This window comes from Eumetopias jubatus, unplaced genomic scaffold, assembly GCF_037043125.1.
Source record: "Eumetopias jubatus isolate StellerSeaLion01/CBP00866 unplaced genomic scaffold, mEumJub1_p1.0 scaffold_10, whole genome shotgun sequence".
Taxonomy (NCBI): domain Eukaryota; kingdom Metazoa; phylum Chordata; class Mammalia; order Carnivora; family Otariidae; genus Eumetopias; species Eumetopias jubatus.
This window is the reverse complement of record NW_028274816.1, coordinates 106,507,728-106,531,591: the sequence shown is the minus strand read 5'-3', so window position 1 is coordinate 106,531,591 and position 23,864 is coordinate 106,507,728. Positions and strand designations below refer to the sequence as shown.

The 23,864-nt window shown below is 42.9% G+C and overlaps 1 protein-coding gene across 2 annotated transcripts in view; it reads left to right on the top strand.

Annotated features, from left to right (window-relative positions):
* The window catches only part of ZNF652 (zinc finger protein 652), a 58,914-nt gene extending 35,361 nt beyond the window's left edge, over positions 1 to 23,553 (top strand). The window contains exons 2-7 of one of the 2 annotated variants that reach the window (XM_028093690.2): positions 3,909 to 4,033; positions 4,123 to 5,069; positions 7,558 to 7,705; positions 8,057 to 8,172; positions 8,609 to 8,753; positions 18,301 to 23,553. In XM_028093690.2, coding sequence (XP_027949491.2) covers positions 4,170 to 5,069; positions 7,558 to 7,705; positions 8,057 to 8,172; positions 8,609 to 8,753; positions 18,301 to 18,812 — 1,821 coding nt within the window. In that variant the 5' untranslated portion in view covers positions 3,909 to 4,033; positions 4,123 to 4,169 and the 3' untranslated portion in view covers positions 18,813 to 23,553. Of the gene's footprint in view, positions 1 to 3,908; positions 5,070 to 7,557; positions 7,706 to 8,056; positions 8,173 to 8,608; positions 8,754 to 18,300 lie in introns of both variants that reach the window. The other variant, XM_028093687.2, reaches the window with a different exon arrangement.
* Positions 23,554 to 23,864: the final 311 nt, after the last annotated feature.

The following is a 23,864-nucleotide window of genomic DNA, read 5'->3' as shown; positions in this document are numbered from 1 at the left end:
ACTACTTGCATCAAAAGAAGGGACAGAAGTAGGGTGTTCGGCTTCTTTCTCACGGCCGTTGTGTACCGCTCAGGCTGTCTCGTTCGTTGTGACAAAGCTTTCTCTTGATCCTTTTAAACATTAACTTGCAGGGGGAGATCTCATATTAACCAACAGGACTTTGGTGTTACACTGACATCACTTCCCCATTTACTAACAGCATTTGAACGAATTCACATTAGAGAAATGGGCTTTGTAGCAAAATACCCTAAGAAACTGCTTAGGTGAGAGGACCTCCCGGTGTGTCTTTTAGAAAAGCTATTTTACTGGGCACCGCCTTAATCCATCAGGAGGTTTAATCAGTGGTTGTAGGGGCACATCCTCTGGCTTGATCCTGCCTCGAGACTGAATTCTCGTTAGCATTTGTAGCTCAAGACTTTCTCTGTTTTTTGTTAAGCATCTGCTTCTTCCAGCCTTACAGATCGCTGACTTTCTGAACTCCTTTAATCCTGATTATAAACCCATCAGTTCTTTTCTGAATTCATCCTTTTCATGTAATAATTTGTCGGATACGGCCAACAGTAACCCAACACACTGTCTTCACAGTCCATTTTCCTGTTAGAGCTGTGAGTTCTCTGTCTTCTGAGATAAGTAGGTGATAGTCTCACTGAGAATTTCACCACTGCTGTCCTGTCAGCCTCCTGTACCCATTTCCTTGCTCCTTTTCACCAGCTCCTAAGCCTTTGCCATATATTTGAGTTTTCTGGATGAGGCAGCACCCACTTCTGGATTTCATCTGTATCAGCTAGGAGAGGCCAGATTATGCATGATGCTATAGTACTAACCAACACAAGATCTCAGAGGTTTTAAAAACACACTCTGTGTAAAATTAAATGAAAAAGAAAGAGAAAATCCACTGCACCGTGCGTAGTCTGTAAATCATTTTCGTCACTCTAGGACCCGGGTGGATAGCAGTGACAGCAGTTGTCATTTTGAAGATTGGTAGTCCCTGTGGGAGAGGGAAAAGAGATCCAGAGGGTCTGATGGGTTAGAAAATGCCCTGTCCTTCTGCATGCCGCTTCTACTCAGGAGGCGCTACCTTCCAGCAGTAGTCACATGGCCCTACCCAACGGCAGGGGAGGGGGCGGGGTCAGGGTCAGGGTCAGGACAGGCAGTCCTGCCACGTGGGAAGAAGGCTGAGAGCCCAGAGGTCTTTGGGAAGAACACATTCATTATGACCACAGAGGATTTCCCCTCAATTATTTTTCTCTGTCTTCCTGCTTTTTGTTTAATTCCTAGCTTTTGCTGGTTAATTGAATTTTACTATTTCTCCTCCCTTGCTTAATTTGAGATAATTATGTGAGTAAGTTTAATGGTATTTGTAGTAGTTCAGATTAGTTCCATGGGTCAGAAGTTTTGGCACATGCAAAATAAGGCTAAGTAGAATTAAAAGCCACTGAGATCTTCCTGCTTAAAATATGAAGTGTGAAATTTTGATATGTGCAAAATATGTGGTTATAGGGACAACCAAACTTAAGTTATTTTCGAGTGTCATTTGCCAGAGTAGAAACAGACCATGAGCCGTGGAGTCAGGCAGGCCTGGGTCGAGCACTGCTTCCGTCATTTAAGAGATATGTAATCTTAGACAAATTATTTAGCCTCTTAGAGGCATAATTTCCTCATTTATAAACACAAACAAGTACAAATACATCTACAGATGTCAAGTAAAACATGGTGGCATTTATCACCAGGCCTTTCTGAAATTCTACTGAAATGAAAGTAAAATCACTTTTTAATTTTTTTAAAAAGATTTTGTTTATCAGAGAGAGAGAGCACAAGCAGGGGGAACGGCAGGCAGAGGGAGAAGCAGGCTCCCCGTTGAGCAGGGAGGGGAGCCTGATGTGGGGCTTGATCCCAGGACCCTGGAATCCATGACCTGAGCCGAAGGCAGACGCTTAACCGACTGAGCCACCCAGGCGTCCCTATTTTTAAATTTTTTTTAAATTTTTTATTTATTTTTTGTAAGCCGGGGGGTGGGTGGGGTAGTGGTGGGAAGGGCAGAGGGGGAGAGAGAGAGAATCCCAAGCAGGCTCCACGCAAAGCACAGAGCCCGACACAGGGCTCGATCTCATGACCCGAGCCAAAATCAAGAATTGGACACTCAACCGACTGAGCCACACAGGCATCCCAAAATCACTTTTTTTAAAAGAACAAATCCATAAGGACAAAGAAAACAGAAGACAGTAACAGAGGAATGACAGAGTAGTTGTGGACTACATAGTAGAGTCATCATAATGTAAGAATATTGATTTAAGAAAAAGCTGTGATAGAACTCTATCAGGAGGATGGAGGGAGGATTGGGAGCGATAAGGTGAGAAAAACCATAGTGGGAGACAAGTAGTAACATCTTAAAATGAAAAAAATCAAGAAATAGAAACATAATCATGTTTAGAAATATGGAAGGAGAGGTGCCTGGGTGCCTCAGTCAGTTAAGCGTCTGCCTTCGGCTCAGGTCATGATCCCAGGGTCCTGGGATCGAGCCCCGCATCGCGGGGAGCCTGCTTCTCCCTCTCCCTCTGCCTGCCGCTCCCCCTGCTTGTGCTCTCTTTCTCTCTCTCTGTCAAATAAATAAATAAAAATCTTTTAAAAAAATATGGAAGGAAATGCTGGGGAGGAGGAGCTAATGTAGTTGAACATTTTCGTTTCCAGGCTATGGGATCAGATAGGATGGAGTCGGCAGAGGGCTACTCTTTTTGTTAGAAACCATGCCGTGTATGTGACTTGGACAACGATGTGTGCTTTTCTTTTTTTAGTGATCACTTCGATAAAAAATCAAAAATGAGTTTAAAAACCACCCCCAGAGTCTTGTGGTGGCTGTTAAATAGGAATAAGGAGAAGCACCTTTGCCTGCTGGTGCACATGGCAGGCCCTCAGCGAATGCTAGTTTCCTGCCTTCTGTCAGCTAGACGGGGTATGTGCTTGCAGTGACAGTCATACGACTCAGGGATGAGGTGGGTGGCTAAACAGCAATGTGAGCTATGTCACAAAGCAATTTAGGCGCCCCTCTCTCTCTCTTTTTTTTTTTTAATGGATGGTTTCATTTTTCTTGGAACCATATCAACCTGATGGTTACTGTTTCTTAGAATTTATTAGACTTCTGTGCAACTGACACATGAAAAATTCCCCAGCTCTTGAGTGGATTTAGTGAGCTACGCATGGAACAAACTTAAAAATACTTAGCAACTTTGAAATTACTCTGATGAATCTGAAACCAGTAATATCTATGATAGTATCTCTACCGAGATTATACATTATTTAAGGCCATGGACATTTTCTGTCTCTTCTGTCTCTTCTTACTTCAGCTAGCTGTTTTATTTCCCTGGTGCACAGTGCCTAGCTCACAGCCAGCTTTGTTCTTTGAGCCCTAACTGTGGTGGATGGTAGTGACTGATGTTGAAAACAAAGCCAGCCAGCAGAAAGCTCTTGTGTGTTTCACCTAGGACACCTGTTTATATGACAAGACTATAAACTCCCTGTGGACAGAGACCATATCTTCCGTCATATCAGCGTGCCCTGTAGCATCTAGCACAATGAATGCCATGCACTAGTACATAATTCATTTTGTCATCAGCTGTGTACTGAACACCTAAGTGCTTGGCACTGTGCTAAGCTGTAAGGATCCTCAGGGCACTGGACAGATAGACTCCTGCTATCTCAGAATTTGCATTCTAACAAAATTGTGTTGAGTTTAGTAAACCAGTAGCCCAGTAAAATAATGGCCCACTTTATATACGAACCATTTAAGCAGCATAAAGAATTGCCTCTGTAAAGAGTCGAATCATTTTCAGCTGTGTTGTATGATGTATGTGCATGCTATGAGAAGGAAATCATGGTATCTGACCTTTTTTCCTCTTTGCTTTTCTTTGTAGATAAGATGCTCCAAGTCAGTTGCAGCTCTCCTCAGAAGAAAAGTCACTAGTGCTCTGCTCTTGCCATAATACCAAACCTTCTGACCTAAGCTTTGGTGCTGCCACACTGGAAGAATCACACACAGGTTCCAGGAATACCTTTTTTTTTTTTTTTTTGAGTGATTCTTTGTGGATGGAAAAAGATTTGAGTCTTAATAATTACCCTGTTTTAAAGCTATTTCTCTACAGTCTGATCTGCGTTCTGCATCGGGCCACTCACCCATGAGCCACGCAGCCAGCTCTCGCCAGGAGCGGGTGGAAAGCTGCGCCGTGCATGCAGCAGGGATGGCCCAAGAAGATAGCCGTCGGGCTCCAGTGCCATCTGCCTTTTATCATGGTGCCAACCAAGAACTTGACCTGTCCACCAAAGTGTACAAAAGGGAATCGGGAAGTCCTTATTCTGTGTTAGTGGACCCCAAGATGAGCAAGCCCCATCTCCACGAAGCCGAGGAACAGCCGTATTTCAGGGAGCCGAGGGCGGTGTCTGACGTGCGCGCCGTTAAGGAAGACCGGGAGAACTCTGATGACACGGACGAAGAGGAGGAGGAGGAGGTTTCTTACAAAAGGGAGCAGATCATAGTGGAGGTAAACCTTAATAACCAAACATTAAATGTGTCTAAAGGGGAAAAGGGTGTCTCTTCTCAGTCCAAAGAGACTCCTGTTCTTAAGACAAGCAGCGAGGAGGAGGCGGAGAGTGAGGAAGAAGCCACCGATGACAGCAATGACTATGGAGAGAACAGGAGGCAGAAGAAGAAGGAGAAGACAGCGGAGAAGGCCAGCGTCCCACATAGGAGAACCAGGAGAGCTGGCTCCGCGGCCACGGCCGCCACTTCCCCGACTCCCAGGACGACAAGAGGGCGTAGGAAGAGCGTAGAGCCACCGAAGCGTAAGAAGCGGGCTGCCAAGGAGCCCAGAGCGCCCGTCCAGAAAGCTAAGTGTGAAGAGAAAGAGACTCTGACCTGTGAGAAGTGCCCCAGGGTGTTTAATACTCGCTGGTACCTGGAGAAGCACATGAACGTTACTCACAGGCGCATGCAGATTTGTGATAAGTGTGGCAAGAAGTTTGTCCTGGAAAGTGAGCTGTCCCTTCACCAGCAAACAGACTGTGAAAAAAATATTCAGGTAGGTCTCACCACCGAGAGGGCACACTTTCCAGGATAGCACCTGGCTGTTCAGACTCACCTGGTATCTGCCCAAGAGAATAAATGCAGTAGAGGCTGAAGGGACAGTTTTCACCGATGTATCTTTTTTAAAAGCTCCTGCTTTGGTCTTTTCAAAACCCGGGCTTAACCTTTTCTTTCAAAAGCATTACACTTACCTGACGCTGGACTAGTGGGAACGCAGGCACACTGGAAGGGGGAATCTGTTCTAGGTGATTGATTGCCCAGGAGGTAAAGTCAACACCGACTTTGCACTGAGAGTCACTGTTGTGAGACGTGTAATATATAATTCATTCTGGCATCTTCTCTGTCAAGGTGGGAGATACTGAGTGAAGGTCAGGAATAGAGAGAGGTCCCCTTCTAGGTTTGGAAGGATGCCAGATTCTAGTGCAGCTGATGGGGACAAAAACCATAATGACTCAGACCGGTGAAAATGGAAGATCTTCAGGAGTGAGTTTGCTTTTACCAGTGGAGAGATGACAACATTAAATTTATCAAGAGGCTGAGCCCATGGGAATATGCAAACTTTAAACAGAGGCTGAGCTGGTTGAAAATGTTGCCCACCTGGCGGTAGGGTTACGTAATGCTACTGTACAGTATTATTAAGGTAATAGAATGTGGTTTTCAAACCAGGCCGATGTCTTGAAAGGACTATATTGTGATAGGTTAAGAGGTGTGCTAATTATATTCTGTCGAGTGAATTATATTATGTTGAGCTGTATTGGTTTGTACCTGTGAGTGCATATTAATGAATATTCATAAAAGGTAAGTCTATTACTATCTCCATCAGATATGTAAAATACAAATGTGTTGTGCCATATTTAAGCCAAACTTCTTTTGAAAAATACAATTGTTTTGTTTTGGTTTGTTTCTTGGAGTGCGCTTGCTCTGGAGTGCTCCTTCTTTTTCACTTCACCTCTCGCTTTTAATCAACAACTGAGATCACTGCTTTACTTTAAAGGGATTTTTTTAAATATAAACTATGTTTGCCAAAAATTAATTGCTTTTTGATTCATCAGTTGTGACTTGGTCTCTTACACGCTCGGTAATAAAAGAAGGCAGAGCCGTGGCGCCCAGACCCTCCGGTAACTACCACTGGCCTTGCTTGGTTATGAGTTGGTTGTGACAGTTCAGGCCGAGGGCAGTGTGATGCAGTGCTGCACCCTAGGGGTCAGACTCGGGTTCTCTGATGACTCATTGCTGAAAGGTGTATCTACCGATATCCATAAAGTTGTGGTTTCTTTGTTTGAGGGTTTTTTACTTAAATTTGCTTTATTAAGTTACAGAAAGAAAACATTTACTACCTCCTCATTCTGTGGCTTTCCTCACTGTTGCTCACCATAAGGCACTTCAGCTTGCATTCAGGTTTTGTGGATTCTGCTGAAAGGGCTCTCTTTACATTCCTGAAGAATACTGCTTTGTTCATACGTATAAACCCTCATGATCCTGGCGGCCTAGTAACGAGTAAAAACTGAAACCCTGCCCTGCACAGTGGCTTGTAGGGGTAGGTCTGTCCTTCTCTCGAGCGGGTCCAACCAGAGCCTTATTTATTTTTTTCACTCTTCTCAGAGTCCTTGTTTCCTGAAGTGACTGTAATGTTCAGAGATTTCTATTTCCAGTGAATAGCTAACTTGTTCCCTTAAATGTCTCCGAGTTGGTGGGTACCCAGAACTTTCTAGTATTGTTTTGCTTTAACCAGAAGCACTTTATTCTGATACCCTTTAGGCCTGATACTCCAGACTGTTACCGATTCATAATACAAGGAACTGAACTAGGCACTGTTGCGTGTGTTTCCTGCAGATGCGTGTACCGGCGATCGGGGGCTGGCTACCAGGGAGAGGGGGGATGATACTGGTGGCTTAGAAGGGACATGTCCTATAGAGTAAATTAGATATGGGAAAATACAATAAAATCTCACTAATTTGTGTTAATGAAATCTTCCAAATGCCTTCTTTAAGGTACAGAAACATTGTTACACTTCCACAGATCTATAACTGTTAATATGTGTTTTATCTCATTTTTATTTATGCTCATTTAAAATTAGTTTGTATTCCCTGGTAAATACCTGTTAACCGCTTAGTGACCTATGTGTAGGAAGCAGCTGCTCTTGGTAATCCATTTATTTTTGAAAACTTGGTTCTTCTCCATTGGTACTATACTGATTAAAAGCAGTCAAGTCTTTTCTATTAGCGGAACTTTCCACTTCTTTTTGTCTTACTTTTTGTCATTGTTTTCGTACTCCCAAAGCATCTCTAAAAGATGCATCTTGAAAAATAGAACATACAGATGTTGGTGTTGGCATCTGGACTCCTCGGAGGACTGGCATTCGTTTGTTTGGATTCTGGCCTTTTGCCACGAATCTCTAGCATGCCCGTTTCATCAGCCAGTAGGCAGCTACGGCTTTCCGCAAGCCCCTGTAAATAAAGATTATTTCTATTTATCCTGCTCAGTGTGTTTCCTGTAACAAATCTTTCAAGAAACTCTGGTCCCTTCACGAACACATCAAGATCGTCCATGGATATGCAGAAAAGAAGTTTTCCTGTGAAATTTGTGAGAAGAAATTCTATACCATGGCTCATGTGCGGAAACACATGGTTGGTAAGTTTCTTCTGCTTTTCTCTCATGCCTCTAATTTGTCCTTGTTCTTTGGTGTGTTTTACGCTTCGGGTGGGGCAGGATCCGAGGAACGCCTTCCTTTAATCCGTTCTGACTTGTCGAAACTAACTGCAGCATGTCCTCCGTAAGCATCACCGACTGGCCCGGGACAGGTTCCTTTCCAACCTTGTGATTTCTGTTTATCTTCAGAACGTTGCTATTAAGGCCTCACAAATTAAAGTGTAGAAAGTCCAGATGGCTTGAGTTCCTTGCAGTCCCAGCAAAGGACATGAGCTTTCCCAGCTTGAGCTTTTCGGTGGGCTTATTTTGAGCACAGTGCATTCTGTGTTGCAGCACACACGAAAGACATGCCATTTACATGCGAAACCTGTGGAAAGTCATTCAAACGCAGCATGTCCCTCAAGGTGCACTCCTTGCAGCATTCTGGAGAGAAGCCCTTCAGATGCGAGGTAAGGAACGTGCTGCCCCCCAGGCCTAAGGGACGAGCTTTTGTGTTCGTGGTGAGCGGTGAGGGAGAGGTGTGCATAGGACAGGCAAGAGGCCCTCCAGACACACGCCCTGAGCGAGTGCCCCATGTCAGCTCACAGCCAGATAAAGGTCATCTTAACTTCTCAGACTAGGTTAAGCCCGGGAATAACACACGATGAGTTATTTGTCTTCCCTCAGTAATCCAGAGAAGTTGGGTGTAACTTCAGTGCTAATTATTTGAGAAAATCCCCCTTTTATGAATAACTGAGCAGCAGAAATAGAGCGGAGCCAAATAGTTGACACAGCAGGTCCTATTTTAAGTGTGAAAAAGAAACCTAATCTCAGAGACTTTGTAGGGTGGGCTCAGGTAAAGCTACTGTGCTTGGCATTCAAAAATCTCCACTGTGTCCAATACAGAACTGTGACGAAAGGTTTCAATACAAGTACCAGCTACGCTCCCACATGAGCATCCACATTGGGCACAAACAGTTCATGTGCCAGTGGTGTGGCAAGGATTTCAACATGAAGCAGTACTTCGACGAACACATGAAAACACACACTGGTAAGAATTTCTTGGGAAAAGTACAGATATGTCTCAAGCACTTGCTGATCACCTGTGCGTCTGTTTACGTAAAAACCGAAAGCACGAATTTGCATTCTCGGGGCAAATTCTACTTGAAATAAACCTGGCATATAAAAATACAGATTTATTAGCCTGAAAAATTGGGCTTTCACCACTCTGTTCATTTAGAAAAAGGATTATTGGTGAGTGCCTTTTAACTGTGGGTCCCTTCAAGATACTGGATGGATTCTTTGCTTAGGGCACAGGATCTCCTAAAATTGTATGCGGCTTGTTTTGTGTATGTGCCTTGTGCACAATATGTGTGTTATTTTTTTAAAGGAAAGACTTCTGGGCCTTTCAAAACTGAAGGACACTGACTGCTTTAAATAGAATACCCTCTCAGTGTGCTTAAAGTTTGATCGGATTGGATTTCCCCAAAATTACCACTTTTCGGGAACAACTCCCATCAGATGAAGTTAAATCATATTTTAACCATTTTGTGTTTGTAGAGGTTTTTGCTTCCTAGCATGGATGTGAATCTTGTAAGCATTTGACTACCTAGTTTGCAGGGAACTGGCTGAAGTAGTAGCTAGCTCCCCCTGTAAACACTGCATCATTGTATCTCAGCCTTAACTTGGTTTTCTGGGGTTAGCTAGTCTTTGTACAAATTGAACAGTATGAACCATTTTTCAGATTTCAACATAAAATCTAATCATGGGATTCTACATTCTGTTTGTCCATAGAGTAGCAGAGCTAGAAAGAACCACAAGAGATGATCTTGCTTAGCCCCTTGCTCTTTTTTGTTCAACCAGAGCCAGAGGTGAAGAAACTCTACCGTGGCTGGATCGCTTTAGTTCCCAATTTTCTGTTGAAGTCCAGAGAAAAATGCCTGCCCAGTGGGCTTCCTCCCCATTCAGAGCAGAGCACCCTCCGATTTGAAGGATTAGTCTAGATGAAGAGTCATGAGAGGAGTTTAATTAGATAAATTACCCCTTAAAGGGTAATGAGAACTTTAAGTGGATGGACGGCAGGATATAGCAGAGTAATTAACAAATTCTCCTCTTCTAATTTGGTGGCTTTTGGACAGGCTCTTAGTTCCGAGTCGCTTTCAGGATTCAGTTTTTTGTTGTAAAGCAGGAAGCTGTGGAACTAGATAGAAAATAAGCTTTTTTGGAGGCAGAAGTTGTGTTATTCTCACACACGATGCTTGGGACATGGTGGCCCCGGAGATGTTGGCTGCGGCCGCATCATTTGCTGGAAGGAACTGGGAGCCCCTGACACCCCTGCACTGCCCTGCCGTCCTCTTCCCTGCCCTCTCCTGGGCGTCGTTCTCCCGGTTCCCTCTTCTCACCTCCTTCTGCCTTTCTCCTCCTTCCTTCCCCTTTGTCCTTCTTCCTGTAGACCTGAAATGTCCATGATATGAAACCAGAGTATATATTTTGTGACTGTCATGTTTGTTGAATAAAAGTTTATGTTAAATATTCTTCTTTGACCAAATAGGCAAGCTCCACATTTCCTATTTCTCCCAAAGAAATATAGCCACCTAATAGCCTTCTCATTAAAAGAGTAGTACATACTTACTAAAAAGAATATGAGAAAATGTGAAAGTTAATAACAAAACTGATCATCACTGAAACCTTACTGTCAACATTTGGCATACATTTTTAAAAAATTCTTTAGTTTCTTAATACACATATAGTTAGATACTATACATAAGTGTTTATGTATTCATGTATATAGACATAAAACAAAAATTGGGTCTTTATTATAACTGGCTTTTCCTTTTGACTGTACTATGTCATTAACAGCAATATCATTTTTTAAATTTTTTATTGTTATGTTAACCACCATACATTACATCATTAGTTTTGGATGTAGTGTTCCATGAATCATTGTTTGTGCATAACACCCAGTGCTCCATGCAGAACGTGCCCTCTTTAATACCCGTCATCAGGCTAACCCATCCCCCCACCCCCTCCCCTCTAGAACCCTCAGTTTGTTTCTCAGAGTCCATCGTCTCTCATGGTTCATCTCCCCCTCCGATTTACTCCCCTTCATTCTTCCCCTCCTGCTATCTTCTTCTTTTTTTTTTTTTTCTTAACATATATTGCATTATTTATTTCAGAGGTACAGATCTGTGATTCAACAGTCTTGCACACTTCACGGTGCTCACAATAGCACATACCCTCCCCAATGTCTATCACCCAGCCACCCCATCCCTCCCACCCCCCACCACTCCAGCAACCCTCCGTTTCCTGAGATTAAGAATTCCTCATATCAGTGAGGTCATATGATACATGTCTTTCTCTGATTGACTTATTTCACTCAGCATAACACCCTCCAGTTCCATCCACGTCGTTGCAAATGGCAATTTGCATTCCTTTTGCATTCTTTTGCATTCTCATTCCTTTTGATGGCTGCATAATATTCCATTGTATATATATTCCACATCTTCTTTATCCATTCATCTGTCGATGGACATCTTGGCTCTTTCCACAGTTTGGCTATTGTGGACATTGCTGCTATAAACATCGGGGTGCATGTACCCCTTTGGATCCCTACATTTGTATCTTTGGGGTAAATACCCAGCAGTGCAATTGCTGGATCGTATGGTAGCTCTATTTTCAACTTTTTGAGGAACCTCCATACTGTTTTCCATAGTGGTAACAGCAATATCATTTTAATGGTTGTATAATATTTCTTCTGGTAAATTTGCTGTAATAATACCCATCATTTATTATGCACATATATGCCGGGCACTATCTTAACTGCTTTACCTGCATTACCTCATATAATCAGTGTAACTTTTACAATAGTCCTATAAAGTAAAGGATGTTGTCTCCATTTTACATAGCCATTTCCCTACTGGACTTAGATGATTTCTGTTTCCAATTTTTCTACTGTTATAAACAATACTGTGATAAACAGCTTTGTGGTTAACACATCCATGATTATTCACTTAGGATAAATTCCTGGAAATGGGATTATTAGGGCAAAGAGATGTGCACATTTTTTTTTAAGATTTTATTTATTTATTCATGAGAGACAGAGAGAGAGAGGCAGAGGGAGAAGCAGGATCCCCTCTGAGCAGGGAGCCCGATGTGGGACCTGAGCTGAAGGCAGACGCTTAACCATCTGAGCCACCCAGGCACCCCAAGATGTGCACATTTTTAAGACTTGGTGGTATGTATTGCAAAATAGCCACTCTTAACTAGCCGTGCATGAAAATACCCATCTCCCCAACCCTTTCCAATGCTAAATAAAATCCTTGCTGATTTGACAGGTGGAAAATGGTTTCTTATTGTATTAATTTGCATTTAATTCATTGCTAAGTGAGATTGGACATTTTTTTCATGTGCTTATTGAGTGTCAGTATATTTTCCTTCCTGAACTGCTTGTGTCTTTTTTGTATTCATCTTGCCATTGCAGTGTTTGACTTTTTTTTTATTGTTTCTAATACATCTTTATATATATTTACATATCCTGGACCTCGTTTCACGCCAATATTAAAGTACTTCCCGGGGCGCCTGGGTGGCTCAGTCGTTAAGCGTCTGCCTTCGGCTCAGATCATGATCAGGGTCCTGGGATCAAGCCCCGCATCGGGCTCCCTGCTCAGCAGGAAGCCTGCTTCTCCCTCTCCCACTCCCCCTGCTTGTGTTCCCTCTCTCGCTGTCTCTCTCTCTGTCAAATAAATAAAATCTTAAAAAAAAAAAAAAAAGTACTTTCCCCTGGTTTGTCATCTGCCTTTTAATATTGCTCGTAATAGGGCGCCTGGGTGGCTCAGTTGGTTAAGCGACTGCCTTCGGCTCAGGTCATGATCCTGGAGTCCCGGGATCGAGTCCCACATCGGGCTCCCTGCTCGGCGGGGAGTCTGCTTCTCCCTCTGACCCTCCCCCCTCTCATGTGCTCTCTGTCTCTCATTCTCTCTCTCTCAAATAAATAAAATCTTTAAAAAAAAAATATTGCTCATAATACTCAAAATTGGGAAAGTGGCCAGCTGGTGGGGTTGGACACGCCTGGCTCTGCATTCTCTACAGCCTCTGCGGGTCTCTGGTTCCTTGGTGTTAAATAAGGATGACAGGAGCACCTGGGAGAGTACAAGGAGCAGGGTTAGCATTGAAGAAAAGAGATAGCTCTTTTGAGGCTGGAAGTAACCACATTTAGAGTATGTTTTGTTGGGGATTACGGCCATTGCAGGAACTGCCGTTGATAGGGGCTGTTTCTTTGCAGCTAAAGAGAAGTGAGGCAGACCCTGTCCAGGGAGGCTGCCCAGCCCTGAGGCAGGGTTTCTTAGGACGGTGTGGATGTGGGGTGAGTTCAGCATAGAATGATTGCTGATTCTCCTTGTACCAGGTACAGCGCTAAGTGCCTGGCAACACAAGGATGAATTCAGACCTGGTTTTTGTCCTCAAGGAGCTTACACTTCAGGGACAGGGATGGTGGTGGTAATAATAATCATCATAATCATAGAAGTACTACAATGTACTGAGTGTCTACTATGTGCCAGATACTGTTCTAAGTGCTTTCCTTGTATTTTCAACTTCTCACAATCGCCTGTTACTATGATCTTCATTTATCAGATGAGGAAACTCAGGCTCAGAGATCAAATAACTTGTCCAAGGCAGCCTGACTCCAGAACCACATATTTTAATGATTCTGATATAATTTAATGTAGCAAGTCATAAAATGGAGGGATATACGGGACATCATGAGGGCAAAAAGCACCGTTCCAGAGCCTGGTTCTCAGCGTCCAGAGTGAGGCAGTGCACTCAAGCAGATCAGGATCAGAGGGATTGTGGTAAATCGTCTTAATGACATATTGCTGATTTATTAATTTACAGTGAAAAAGCTGAGTGGCAGATGGTTTAGAACTCTTACTTCTTTGGTCAGCATGTTCTTTGCCTAAGTAAAAATATATATTAGAAGCCAAATTATCATCAGAAGATTGGTAGGGACTGGGCGTCACAGGAGGGGAAGATACTTGAGTGATCTTAATGGTGAGTACCATACATCCTCAAATCCAAGAAGCCATCCCTTGTAAGACAAACTTAATTTGTACACTACTGAGAAAAGGCTGCAAATAAAAATGGCATGCCATCAAGTGTAAGGTATATGTCCGTCTCAGAGATGTCAGTATGCCAGGGAATGCACGTCTCAGAATTAACAAATATTGATTTTTAAACATTAACTAAGAACCTACTAAATTGGGCTATTGTAGTGAGCCGGACTGAAACAACCCTAGGTTCACAGGGCTCACAGTCAGGCTGGGTAGGCACGAAAGGTTCGCTGAAGAGCAAGTACATGGAACTAAATGAAGTTGGCTGGGGTTTGGTGGATGGGGGCGGCTGGGCAGGAATTCTGATGAGACGTGATACCAGAGAGCAGTAAGCAGGTGCCAGGTCACCAAAAAACCCCATAAGCCATGAAAAAAGTTTGGACTTTATTCTAAGGACCGTGGGAATTTCTTGAATGGTCTTGAGCAGATTGTGACACGAGTCTGAAAGTTCACCCTGCCTCCGGGGTAGAGAGTGGGCGGGGAGGCGGGGAGCAAGAAAAGAGAAGGCAACACCAGGCAGGTGGATGTCACAGTAACCTAGGGGAGTGGGGGTGATGATGTGGAGCGGTGATGGCAGTGGGTGAAACGAAAGTGATCCACAAGGTAGGGTCAGATGAACATGGGGACTGATTGGGTAAAGGTGGCGCAGGAGGGAAGAACCAAAGGATAGTCCCAGATTTGGGTCTTGAATGCCATTTGTCAAGACAGAAAATAGTAGAGGGAGGAGCAGGTTTGCTAAGTAGGATAATGAATTTAACGTTGCACTTGTTAGTTGTGAGACCTCTACAGGACATTCATGTGGAAATACCCAGTAGGCAGTTTGCAAAATGGGTTTCAAGCTAAAGACTTTAGAGAGATTACAGCTGCACATGTGGATATGTAGATTTCTGATCGCTACCCAAGGATATTCATACTAAGTGGACTGGAAGCCAGATCGCTTGTCCCTTTGAACAGTGCAAAAAACAGCTAAGTAGTCAGCCAAATTCTTGTTCTTTTCTGTCTTCCTGTAAACACTCTGCCTTCATGTGTAATGTTCTTTGTTCAGACTCATTACAGTACTGCTTCTTACAGTCAGCTTAGCTTTATATGTAGCAGCTAGGTGTGTTGTCCTTAGGTGTGTTGATGTTGATATAGATACTTTTCTAGTTACCTCTATGGACTTAGCTTTAATGTATCTTCCAGCCACCCAGTTACCAGCTCTTCCTTAAAGTGGGATGTCGTGCAGGAGTTTGGGATTGCAAATGTTATGTTTTTATTTTTCCTTACTTCAGCCTCATTACAATCTTACCTTGAGGTCTCGTGGAGACCTTAACATCACTCATTATTAGCAGAATTAGGAGATGGGGCCTGATGAGTAGTGAGACTTAGAGGTAAGTGGGATTGTAGGCTTACTTCTGGAACAACAAATGTGGAAAATTTGGCAGGACTTTAAGAAATGAATAAAAGATTACTAAGCAATAAAAAGGATAAATATTTATTTGACAGAGAGAGACAGCGAGAGAGGGAACACAAGCAGGGGGAGTGGGAGAGGGGGAAGCAGGCTTCCCGCGGAGCAGGGAGCCCGACTCAGGGCCTGATCCCAGGACCCTGGGATCGTGACCTGAGCCGAAGGCAGACGCTTCACGACTGAGCCACCCAGGTGCCCCAAAAAGGACCCATTTTTAATTTGAACCCATGGATTTGTGATAGGTGGCTTCTAATAGTTTTTGGCCTTTCTGTGGCAAATCATTATAGCCTACAAGACTACAAACGGACGATGGATAGAGAGATCCCAGATTTGATCCAGGTTGGAACACACAACAGAAAGTTAATGTCCATATATTTCAGTAAGCTTACAATGAATCCTGTTTGTGGATGCAAGGTCTAGTGTGCCTAAGAAGTGATTAGTGAATCAAGTGAAAGTGTTTGCTCCAATTAGACTAATAATTCAGAGAGTGAGTCCTTTGGCTCTGTTTCCATATAGCTGTTGGGAGTAAAGAGTACTAACTCTGGAGAGCCCAGGGGGGTTTGAGAGGTTGTCAAACAGGTGTGCTTTTAAAATACTGTATTATAGGGCGCCTGGGTGGCTCGGTTGGTTAAGCGACTGCCTTCGGCTCAGGTCATGATCCTGGAGTCCCTGGATCGAGTCCCGCATCGGGCTCCCTGCTCAGCAGGGAGTCTGCTCCTCCCTCTGGCCCTCCTCCCATCTCATGTGCTTTCTCTCTCATTCTCTCTGTCTCTCAAATAAATAAATAAAATCTTTAAAAAAAATAAATAAATAAAATAAAATAAAATAAAATACTGTATTATACAAGTAAATCGTGTTTATTTGAGAGAAACAGAAAGTACATGTAGGCATAAAAAATAAAAACATCACTCATCATCCCATTACCTAGAGAGAATCACTGACATTTGTTGTAGTTCTTTCCATACCTGTTTTTAACTAAAAGTGGATAATACCATGTGTGCATTTTCATAACTTGCTCATTTTACTTAATAGACTAGAAGCTTCATAGATTATGGATTTTCATGTCAGTAATTCGATTTCTATACTTTCGTTATACTGTTTTTAATGACGCTGTCCATCATTAAGATGGGTATGCCGTCTTGATTTAATCAATTCTGTTTAAGAGATTTGAGGTTTTTAAGGTAATTGGAGGAAACGAATTAAAAAGATGGAAAACAAGGTAGGCTCTGAAGTTATCTAAAAAGTTGAATACAGGGGCCCTGGGTGGCTCAGTCGTTAAGCATCTGCCTTCGGCTCAGGTCATGGTCCCAGGGTCCTGGGATCGAGCCCCACATCGGGCTCCCTGCTCCCCGGGAAGCCTGCTTCTCCCTCTCCCCCTCCCCCTGCTTGTGTTCCCTCTCTCGCTGTCTCTCTCTCTGTCAAATAAATAAATAAAATCTTTAAAAAAAAATAAAATAAAAAGCTGAATACAAAACTGATCCCTCCTGACTGCACAGTCTAGTCTCTTGAGGAAGCAAGGAAATTCTGGCTTTCAGAGAAGGAGGGCAGCAGGGGCTGTCAGTTTCCCAAAGACAGAGAGAAGAAATAAGGACTATGATAGGGGTGAAGAGGTGTTCTCTGCTCGTGTACAAAGGGGTCCGGAGCGGAGAACAGGAGGGATGTTATTTTCCCTCGTTGTGCAGGGATGCACGAAGCATCAAGGTGTGAAGTGCCGTGTTTTATGTGTCAAAGCACGCTCTGGAGGGAACCAGACTGCAATTTGAAATCCTGGCTCTCTAGCTGTAGAACTCTGGGCAAGTTCCTTAATTTCCCCATCAGTAATGTAGAGATGATAACAGCTGCCTCATACGGGCTGTCGCTGTGAGGATCACTAGAATTCATAGATGGAAAGTGGTTAGAACGGGACCAGGCACACAGGAAGCCTCCATACACCATAGCTATTATTTATGCAGAGTAGAGCAAGGACGCCGGTCAGGGAGCCGTACCTGAGGTGAGAACAGCCCCTTGCAGCAGGAGTTACAGTAAAGGTACAAGCTGCGTACCCTGAGAACTGACGAAGGAATCAGTCAATGCAAGCATATGGCCCCGGAAACATGTGTACGCAGGTGCTCACCCTAGCATTCCGTATGAAGTGGCGAACGGACGTACATGTTCAAAAGCCATCTTGTTTCCTGCTGTGGCCCAGGTAGAAAAGCAGCAGACAGCGTGGAACCATGTCGTGGTCCAAAGAAAAGTTAGGAACCCTAAAAATGAAGCCCTTATTTCCTCCCTCGGTGCCTTTAGAATTATGGAATTTTGTTTCCTTTTTGACTCATCGGCCCCATGCTTCTCAGCCAGGGCCAGGAGCCGCCTCCCAACCCTCCCCACACCCATGGACGTTTGGGAGTGGTGTGGGGACAGTTTGGGTTGTCAGAATCTCTTGGGGGCAGTTAGTAGGCTGGCGCTAGGAGCGCCATGTGCTCTTCAGATGTGCCAGGTGCTCCCACAGAATGAAGAAATTGTCTGCAGAAATGCCCACAGCTCTCCCACTGTGGGAGTCTCTGCAGCGTGGGAGTCCTGGTGGCGGGTGAGCCATCCGGCATTTTCCAAGTCCAACACCAAGAAGTATGCCGCACGCTAATTACGTGCAGGTAGACACCAAGAGACTTCTTTGCTCCACGGGACATTTCTAGCAGTCTTTCTTTTGTTTGGAATTCAGAAATGGCTAACGGACGAACTTTGCCTAAATTTAAGAGGCAGAGATATGGGCCACGGTCTTAGCCGCCTTGAGCACAGGGAACTGACTGGAACGGTTCTTCACGTAGGATGTGAAGGATCACTGCTGTAGATGCCTTTTTTTTTTTTTTTTTAACCATGCCCAGATGGTAGGTTGTATGTAAGTTTTACTCCTATCTGCTCTTACTTGTTAATTCCCAACTTTGGGAGACTCTTTGAATATGACATGCTGTAAGGGAGAGGAGTGCTAATCTCCTGGTTAAATATGCGTGAGCATGTAATTACCGCCTAGTATGTTAATCATTTTTTTGTGTCTGTGTTCATCTCAGGAGAGAAACCCTTTATCTGTGAAATCTGTGGCAAAAGCTTCACCAGCCGCCCCAACATGAAGAGGCACCGCAGAACTCACACAGGCGAGAAGCCCTATCCGTGTGACGTGTGTGGCCAGCGATTCCGCTTCTCCAACATGCTTAAGGCCCACAAGGAGAAGTGCTTTCGGGTGACCAGCCCCGTGAATGTGCCGCCTGCTGTCCAGATCCCACTCACAACTTCCCCAGCCACCCCAGTTCCTTCTGTGGTGAACACACCCACGACCCCCACCCCCCCGATCAGTATGAATCCTGTGAGCACTCTCCCCCCCCGGCCCATCCCCCACCCCTTCTCACACCTTCACATCCACCCACACCCTCACCACCCCCACCACCTCCCGATCCCTCCGGTCCCTCACCTCCCTCCACCTCCAGCTCTCTTTAAGAGCGAGCCTTTAAATCATAGAGGCCCGGGTGAGGACAACTTCCTGCGGCACCTGGCCGAGAAGAACAGTTCAGCACAGCATCATTAACATCCATCTCCTTAAGTGTGTTCTCCACGAGTTGTGTGCCCGTGTGTGAGTTTGCAGAGAGGGAGTTGGTGAGCATTTCTGTAGCTGTCAGACGCTCCTCAGCCTCCACCAAGAGCTTTGTCATTGTCTTGGTGAATCAACACATCCAAGGGAATGAACGCGAAGACCACCTTGAGCTCACGGAGGGAACTGTCATCTAAACCAGGGGAACCACCGAACTAAAGCCCAATTTGCTTGCATTTTCTGGTGACTTTTATAAATTTCAAATACTCAGACTTGTGGAATTTTATAATTTCATATCAGCTGATGAGGTATGCTTGCTTTTATATCCCGGACTTCTCCTCAAAGAGGGGACAGGCCTGGTTTCCTTTGTACTAATCGGGAAGGCTGTGAGATTAATCCAGAGCATTAATTGTATCACTGTGTATCGTAACAAATTCTTTTCAGCTTTTGGTGCTGGCTTCAGAATGGGGCCGGCCGTGTTTCCCAGTATACCCAGCATTATAGAGAAAGACGGGAAGTTTCTTCTTTGTGTAGCTCTCCTAACGCACTCTTTATTTTACTACAGAAATTATTTTAGAGTTTTTGTATGGACTTCTTTAGTGGTCTGTTTCTAAAATGAAATGTATTTCAATAAGCGGTGTAATTTTTTCAGTGTAGCTGGGCCTATGTTGTAAAATAGAAAAAAAATTTTTATAATCATCAAAATGTGATTCTTAAAGATGCATATAACTTCTATAGTTCAAAGTTATTCTTACATCCGTACAACTCAAAGGTGCTTCAGAGACTAGCTGTATCTGAGAGGGTCTCCAGACACCAGGTTACTGCACGGTGAGGTTTTGCTTTCAGAACTTGACATAAGTCCTTGCTAGTTTTTCAAATCTCTGCATCACACTCAAGTGTCGGTGTGTTAGGCTTGTTGACATGCTCCTGTCCTCCGCGTTTCACTTGTGGGGTCATCGCATTAAATGGAACGATTGGCAAGGAGTTGGATCTTTCCCAGGGAAGTCACCTAAAGCTTGCGGGTTTTAAAACTCTGAGTCAAGCTGTTCACCGTCAGGAGGAGGAAGCGGGGGGTGGGGGGGGTGTCTTCAGTCATGTCTGTTTCTCGCTGTCCCCAGAGCTTGCCCGTGTTCCACCTGTCGCGACGACAAATGGAAGTCTTATGATACACTGCTCGTTTTGAGGTTGCTGTGTTTTTCTAAAATTGTTGTGACAAGATAAAATAGTACACTAAAATCACAAACATGATGTTGCTGACAGTAGCTGAGAAGTTGTCATGAGAACAAATTGACTGTGAGTTTTCAAATGTCTCTTCATCCACGGGTATATCCACAACTTTGAGCTATTCTATCACAGTTTAAATTGTAGCGAGGGAAAGAATAACTCCTACATTTTGCTGCCCCGTTCGCTGCAGGTAATTATGTGACACAGTGTTGACAGGTGGTGAGAGCAGCGTCTCTAACACCTTTAAGACAGGTTACTTTTCCAGGTTTGTGAAGCTTCGAGAGAGCACGATCAATCAGGAGCTTATATAGGAAAGGCTGAAGAGAAGGGCTAACCTATTGCTCGTATTTAACTGATCGGATTTCTCCAGACTCAGTATAGCTAAAAATTGTGTTGTTGTTTTTTTCCTCCATCTCAGAGAACTGAGTTCCAAAGCTAGGTCTGCTTTCTTTCTCTCTCTCCCTCTGTGTTTTAATCTGTACATTTCTTCATTTTTCTTTCTTCAGGCTCTTAGATCGTTGCCTGAATCAGAACCCTGCTTTTATTTATTTTTAATTTTTAATATTAAATGTGCAGATATGCTTCAAGCACTTTTCTGGCTGATTAGCTCTGTGGTAGGAAAAAATGGAACTCTCAAGTGAGGTCAAGTCCCTGTTTTGTAAATACCACGTTCTCTACTAGCTTTTTGGTTTAAAATTTCCACACTTTTTCCTTTTGATTATTGCCTTTTTCCTCTTCTATGATGAGCATAGGAAAATTTTGGAATGAGGCAGAAAAGTAGCCCAAGACCTACTTTTCTTTTCTTCCTGTTTGTGGATGTAATTTCTAAAGAATGTTATTTTAAATCTTTGTATATGGTTTTTGGACACCCGGGTACCCAAACCGATGAGGAAAGTTAGTTTCTTGTTTGTGACCATTATTTCTTTAGTGGCTGCCTCCTCGTACTCCACAATCTCCTTCCCATTCCATGAAAAGTTTGTGGATGGATCTACACCTTCATGTAGATGTATCATTACTTAATGGCCAAGCCTATAATATTAAGATGGTTTTTTTAAAGATGTAAATTGCAACTTAATTAATTGGTTATAGTACCTTATTTTATTCTACATAAATTTACCATATTGGGCAGCAATTCTGAATTCCAGACTTGAGACCATTAAATCAACCATTTTATGAAGTGTACTATAATTATACACTGGAAAATTCAGGTAGTCATATTTGATTTTTTCATCCAAGTGAATATAGCCATAAGAAAATGCCTACTACATAGGAAAACCAGTATTAAGCAAATAATCACCACCACCCTTAACAGAAGCAAAAAAAGGATTTTTTTTTTTTTTTTAAATCAGCATTGTCACATAATACATTTCACAGTGAAATGTATTGTGGAACAATCTGGAAACCTCTAATTTTTTTTTTCCCTAAATAAGTATTACCTTCCCTGACTTGGGATTTGTGGTCTTCAGGAACACTGCTCAGAACGTAATGACTCCTTATCAGTGTCATATCACATATAAATGATGAAATGCATTAAGAATATTTGCAACATTCATGCTTCTAAATACAAGAACTGCAGGATTAAGCCTTAAACATATATGTGCATCAGGTTTAATGTGCTTAAGACTCAAACTCAGGGTTGGAAATTTGATTGGGGTCCTTCACTAGGATGAAAGTTGCATTCTGTGGTGTGTTCCCTCCGACATGTGACTTCAGAACTTCATGCCTGCTTGCTATCTGTTTATGAAAAAAGGAACCATGGAGGAGTTTGAGTTCTCAGCCCTTATCTGTCCTTCGTCTTTTAAAGACAAACAAAGGCCACGTTTCAGCGTTATATAGATATCCAATTGCGGCTTTTTCTCATTACTTAATTTTACTGTCCTCAAAGGCTTGTATCATTGGTAGGGTTAAGGCATACTCGAGGAAAATTCCCCAAGGACTTTCTTGAGCTGACATTGCTTTTTTTTTTTTTTCTTTTTCTATGCTTTTCTCGCAGATTTATCATTCAAATATGAACTCTTCCTTAGCCTTAACGAAAGGCTGCTTGCTGCTTTCTCAAATTGAGTCAGGTAGGCTCATACTGAGTTAGATTTTTTAATTTGAATGAAGAAAATAAGATGAAAAGTTTAAAGGCATGTGGCTTCATTTCCGTGTATATTTGTGATTTGATTCTTATTTTTTAGCAAGCCGGGAGTCTCCACATAAGACTTTATGGAAGTTCAAAGAAATCTTTTGCAAGTCAGTTATGTATACTTTCAGTCTACCATTTACATGAATTATTCTAAATTGATGACTGAGCATGACATTACCGTGGTTGTACCGTCTTTTTTAAAAACTACATTTGTTTGGAAGTACCTTTTCATTGTGGTTAGAGGCTCCCTATAATTTGATTGTCCCTAGAATACTAACTGAAGGCAAAATATGCTAAAGAAACGCTTGTCAACTGTATTTTCTAGTTCTTGAAATTGTTTTCAGTTCTTCTGTTTGTCGAATGGATATGTGTGTTTTATTTTTATGTCACTGGAAGTTTTAAATTTTGAGAAGATCAGGCAGAAATAGAAATCCATTGCCGATGGTATTTATTTTCCCCATCTTGCAGATTTCAGTCAGTGAAACAGAATGGTAGGTAGGGTTTTATTGTAAAAAGAAGAGGAAGAAGAAGGAAGAAAACAGAAATTAGGGGAAACCGTTCTGTTTGAGCTACTGTCTAGAAGAGACAACTTGTATGACGTTGCCGATCCACGTGACCAACATTTTGGTGCTGTTCTAGACGGTACGGGAAGTATTTTAATGAAAAGGGGGATAAGTTACATTCAAGAATTTTATCAACTATTCTACCGCGACAAAAACCGGCTCGCTTGGAATTCTTCAGACAATAACATTGAGCCAACAAATACTGGGTTTTAATTTCTCTTTGCCTAAACCAAGATAGGAAATTTCCCAAGAGATCATTTCTTTTCAGGAATGAAAGGTCATTAGCCACAAGAGACAGTGGCGTTTTTATGCAATAAGAACAACTGAACTACCCTGCTCCTGTCATCTGTAGCATTTTTACTAAATAACGATGGCCTTCCAGCCCTGGACGCTACCTCGACAAAGCAAACCAGAGATCCTCTCCACACTTTCTATGGAAGCCATACAAGTTGCCATCAATATGTCCACTTTCATAGTTCTATACTTTTATACTCTCTAGACTTTTTATAGACTCTATGATCAGATCTTTTTGTCTTAGAGGATAGGTTTTGCAAGATTCAAAGGAAAAGCAAACTCCTTGGTTGTCCCAACTTTGAAGCCTTAGCTTCAGTAAATTTGTTTAAAGGACCAGATAATGTACCATTTAATCCAATTCTTGATTTAAGTCACAGCTATTTTGCAGAGTGGCATATCCAGAAAACAGACTTCTCTTTCTTATTCCCTAAGTAGAAGCTATATTTGTTGTAAGAAACTACTTATAAAGTGGATTTCTACTACCTTGTTACTCTATGTATTCCTTGATAATATATGTATTGTCACAGCGTTCCTGGAGTTGTGTTTATTTCCTTGTGACAGATACGTGAGTCCACACTTCCCCGTGATCCCCCCCGGACCCCCTCCCCCGCCCCGTTAGCTCACTGCAGCTCAGTCTTTCACTCTGTTCTTGAGTGCCTTCAAAAAGCCAGCATCCTGGAACATTCTTTCCCTGGTCTGAATCCTACCTCTGATTATTTCATTCTCCTGAGTATTGGAAGTTACCCTTATTCCCCATTGGTTTGGCTCTACAAACTAGCTAGGCCCTTGGATACGAATTCTGGACCTATTCCTGTTCTGTTTACCCATGTCACTTTCAGA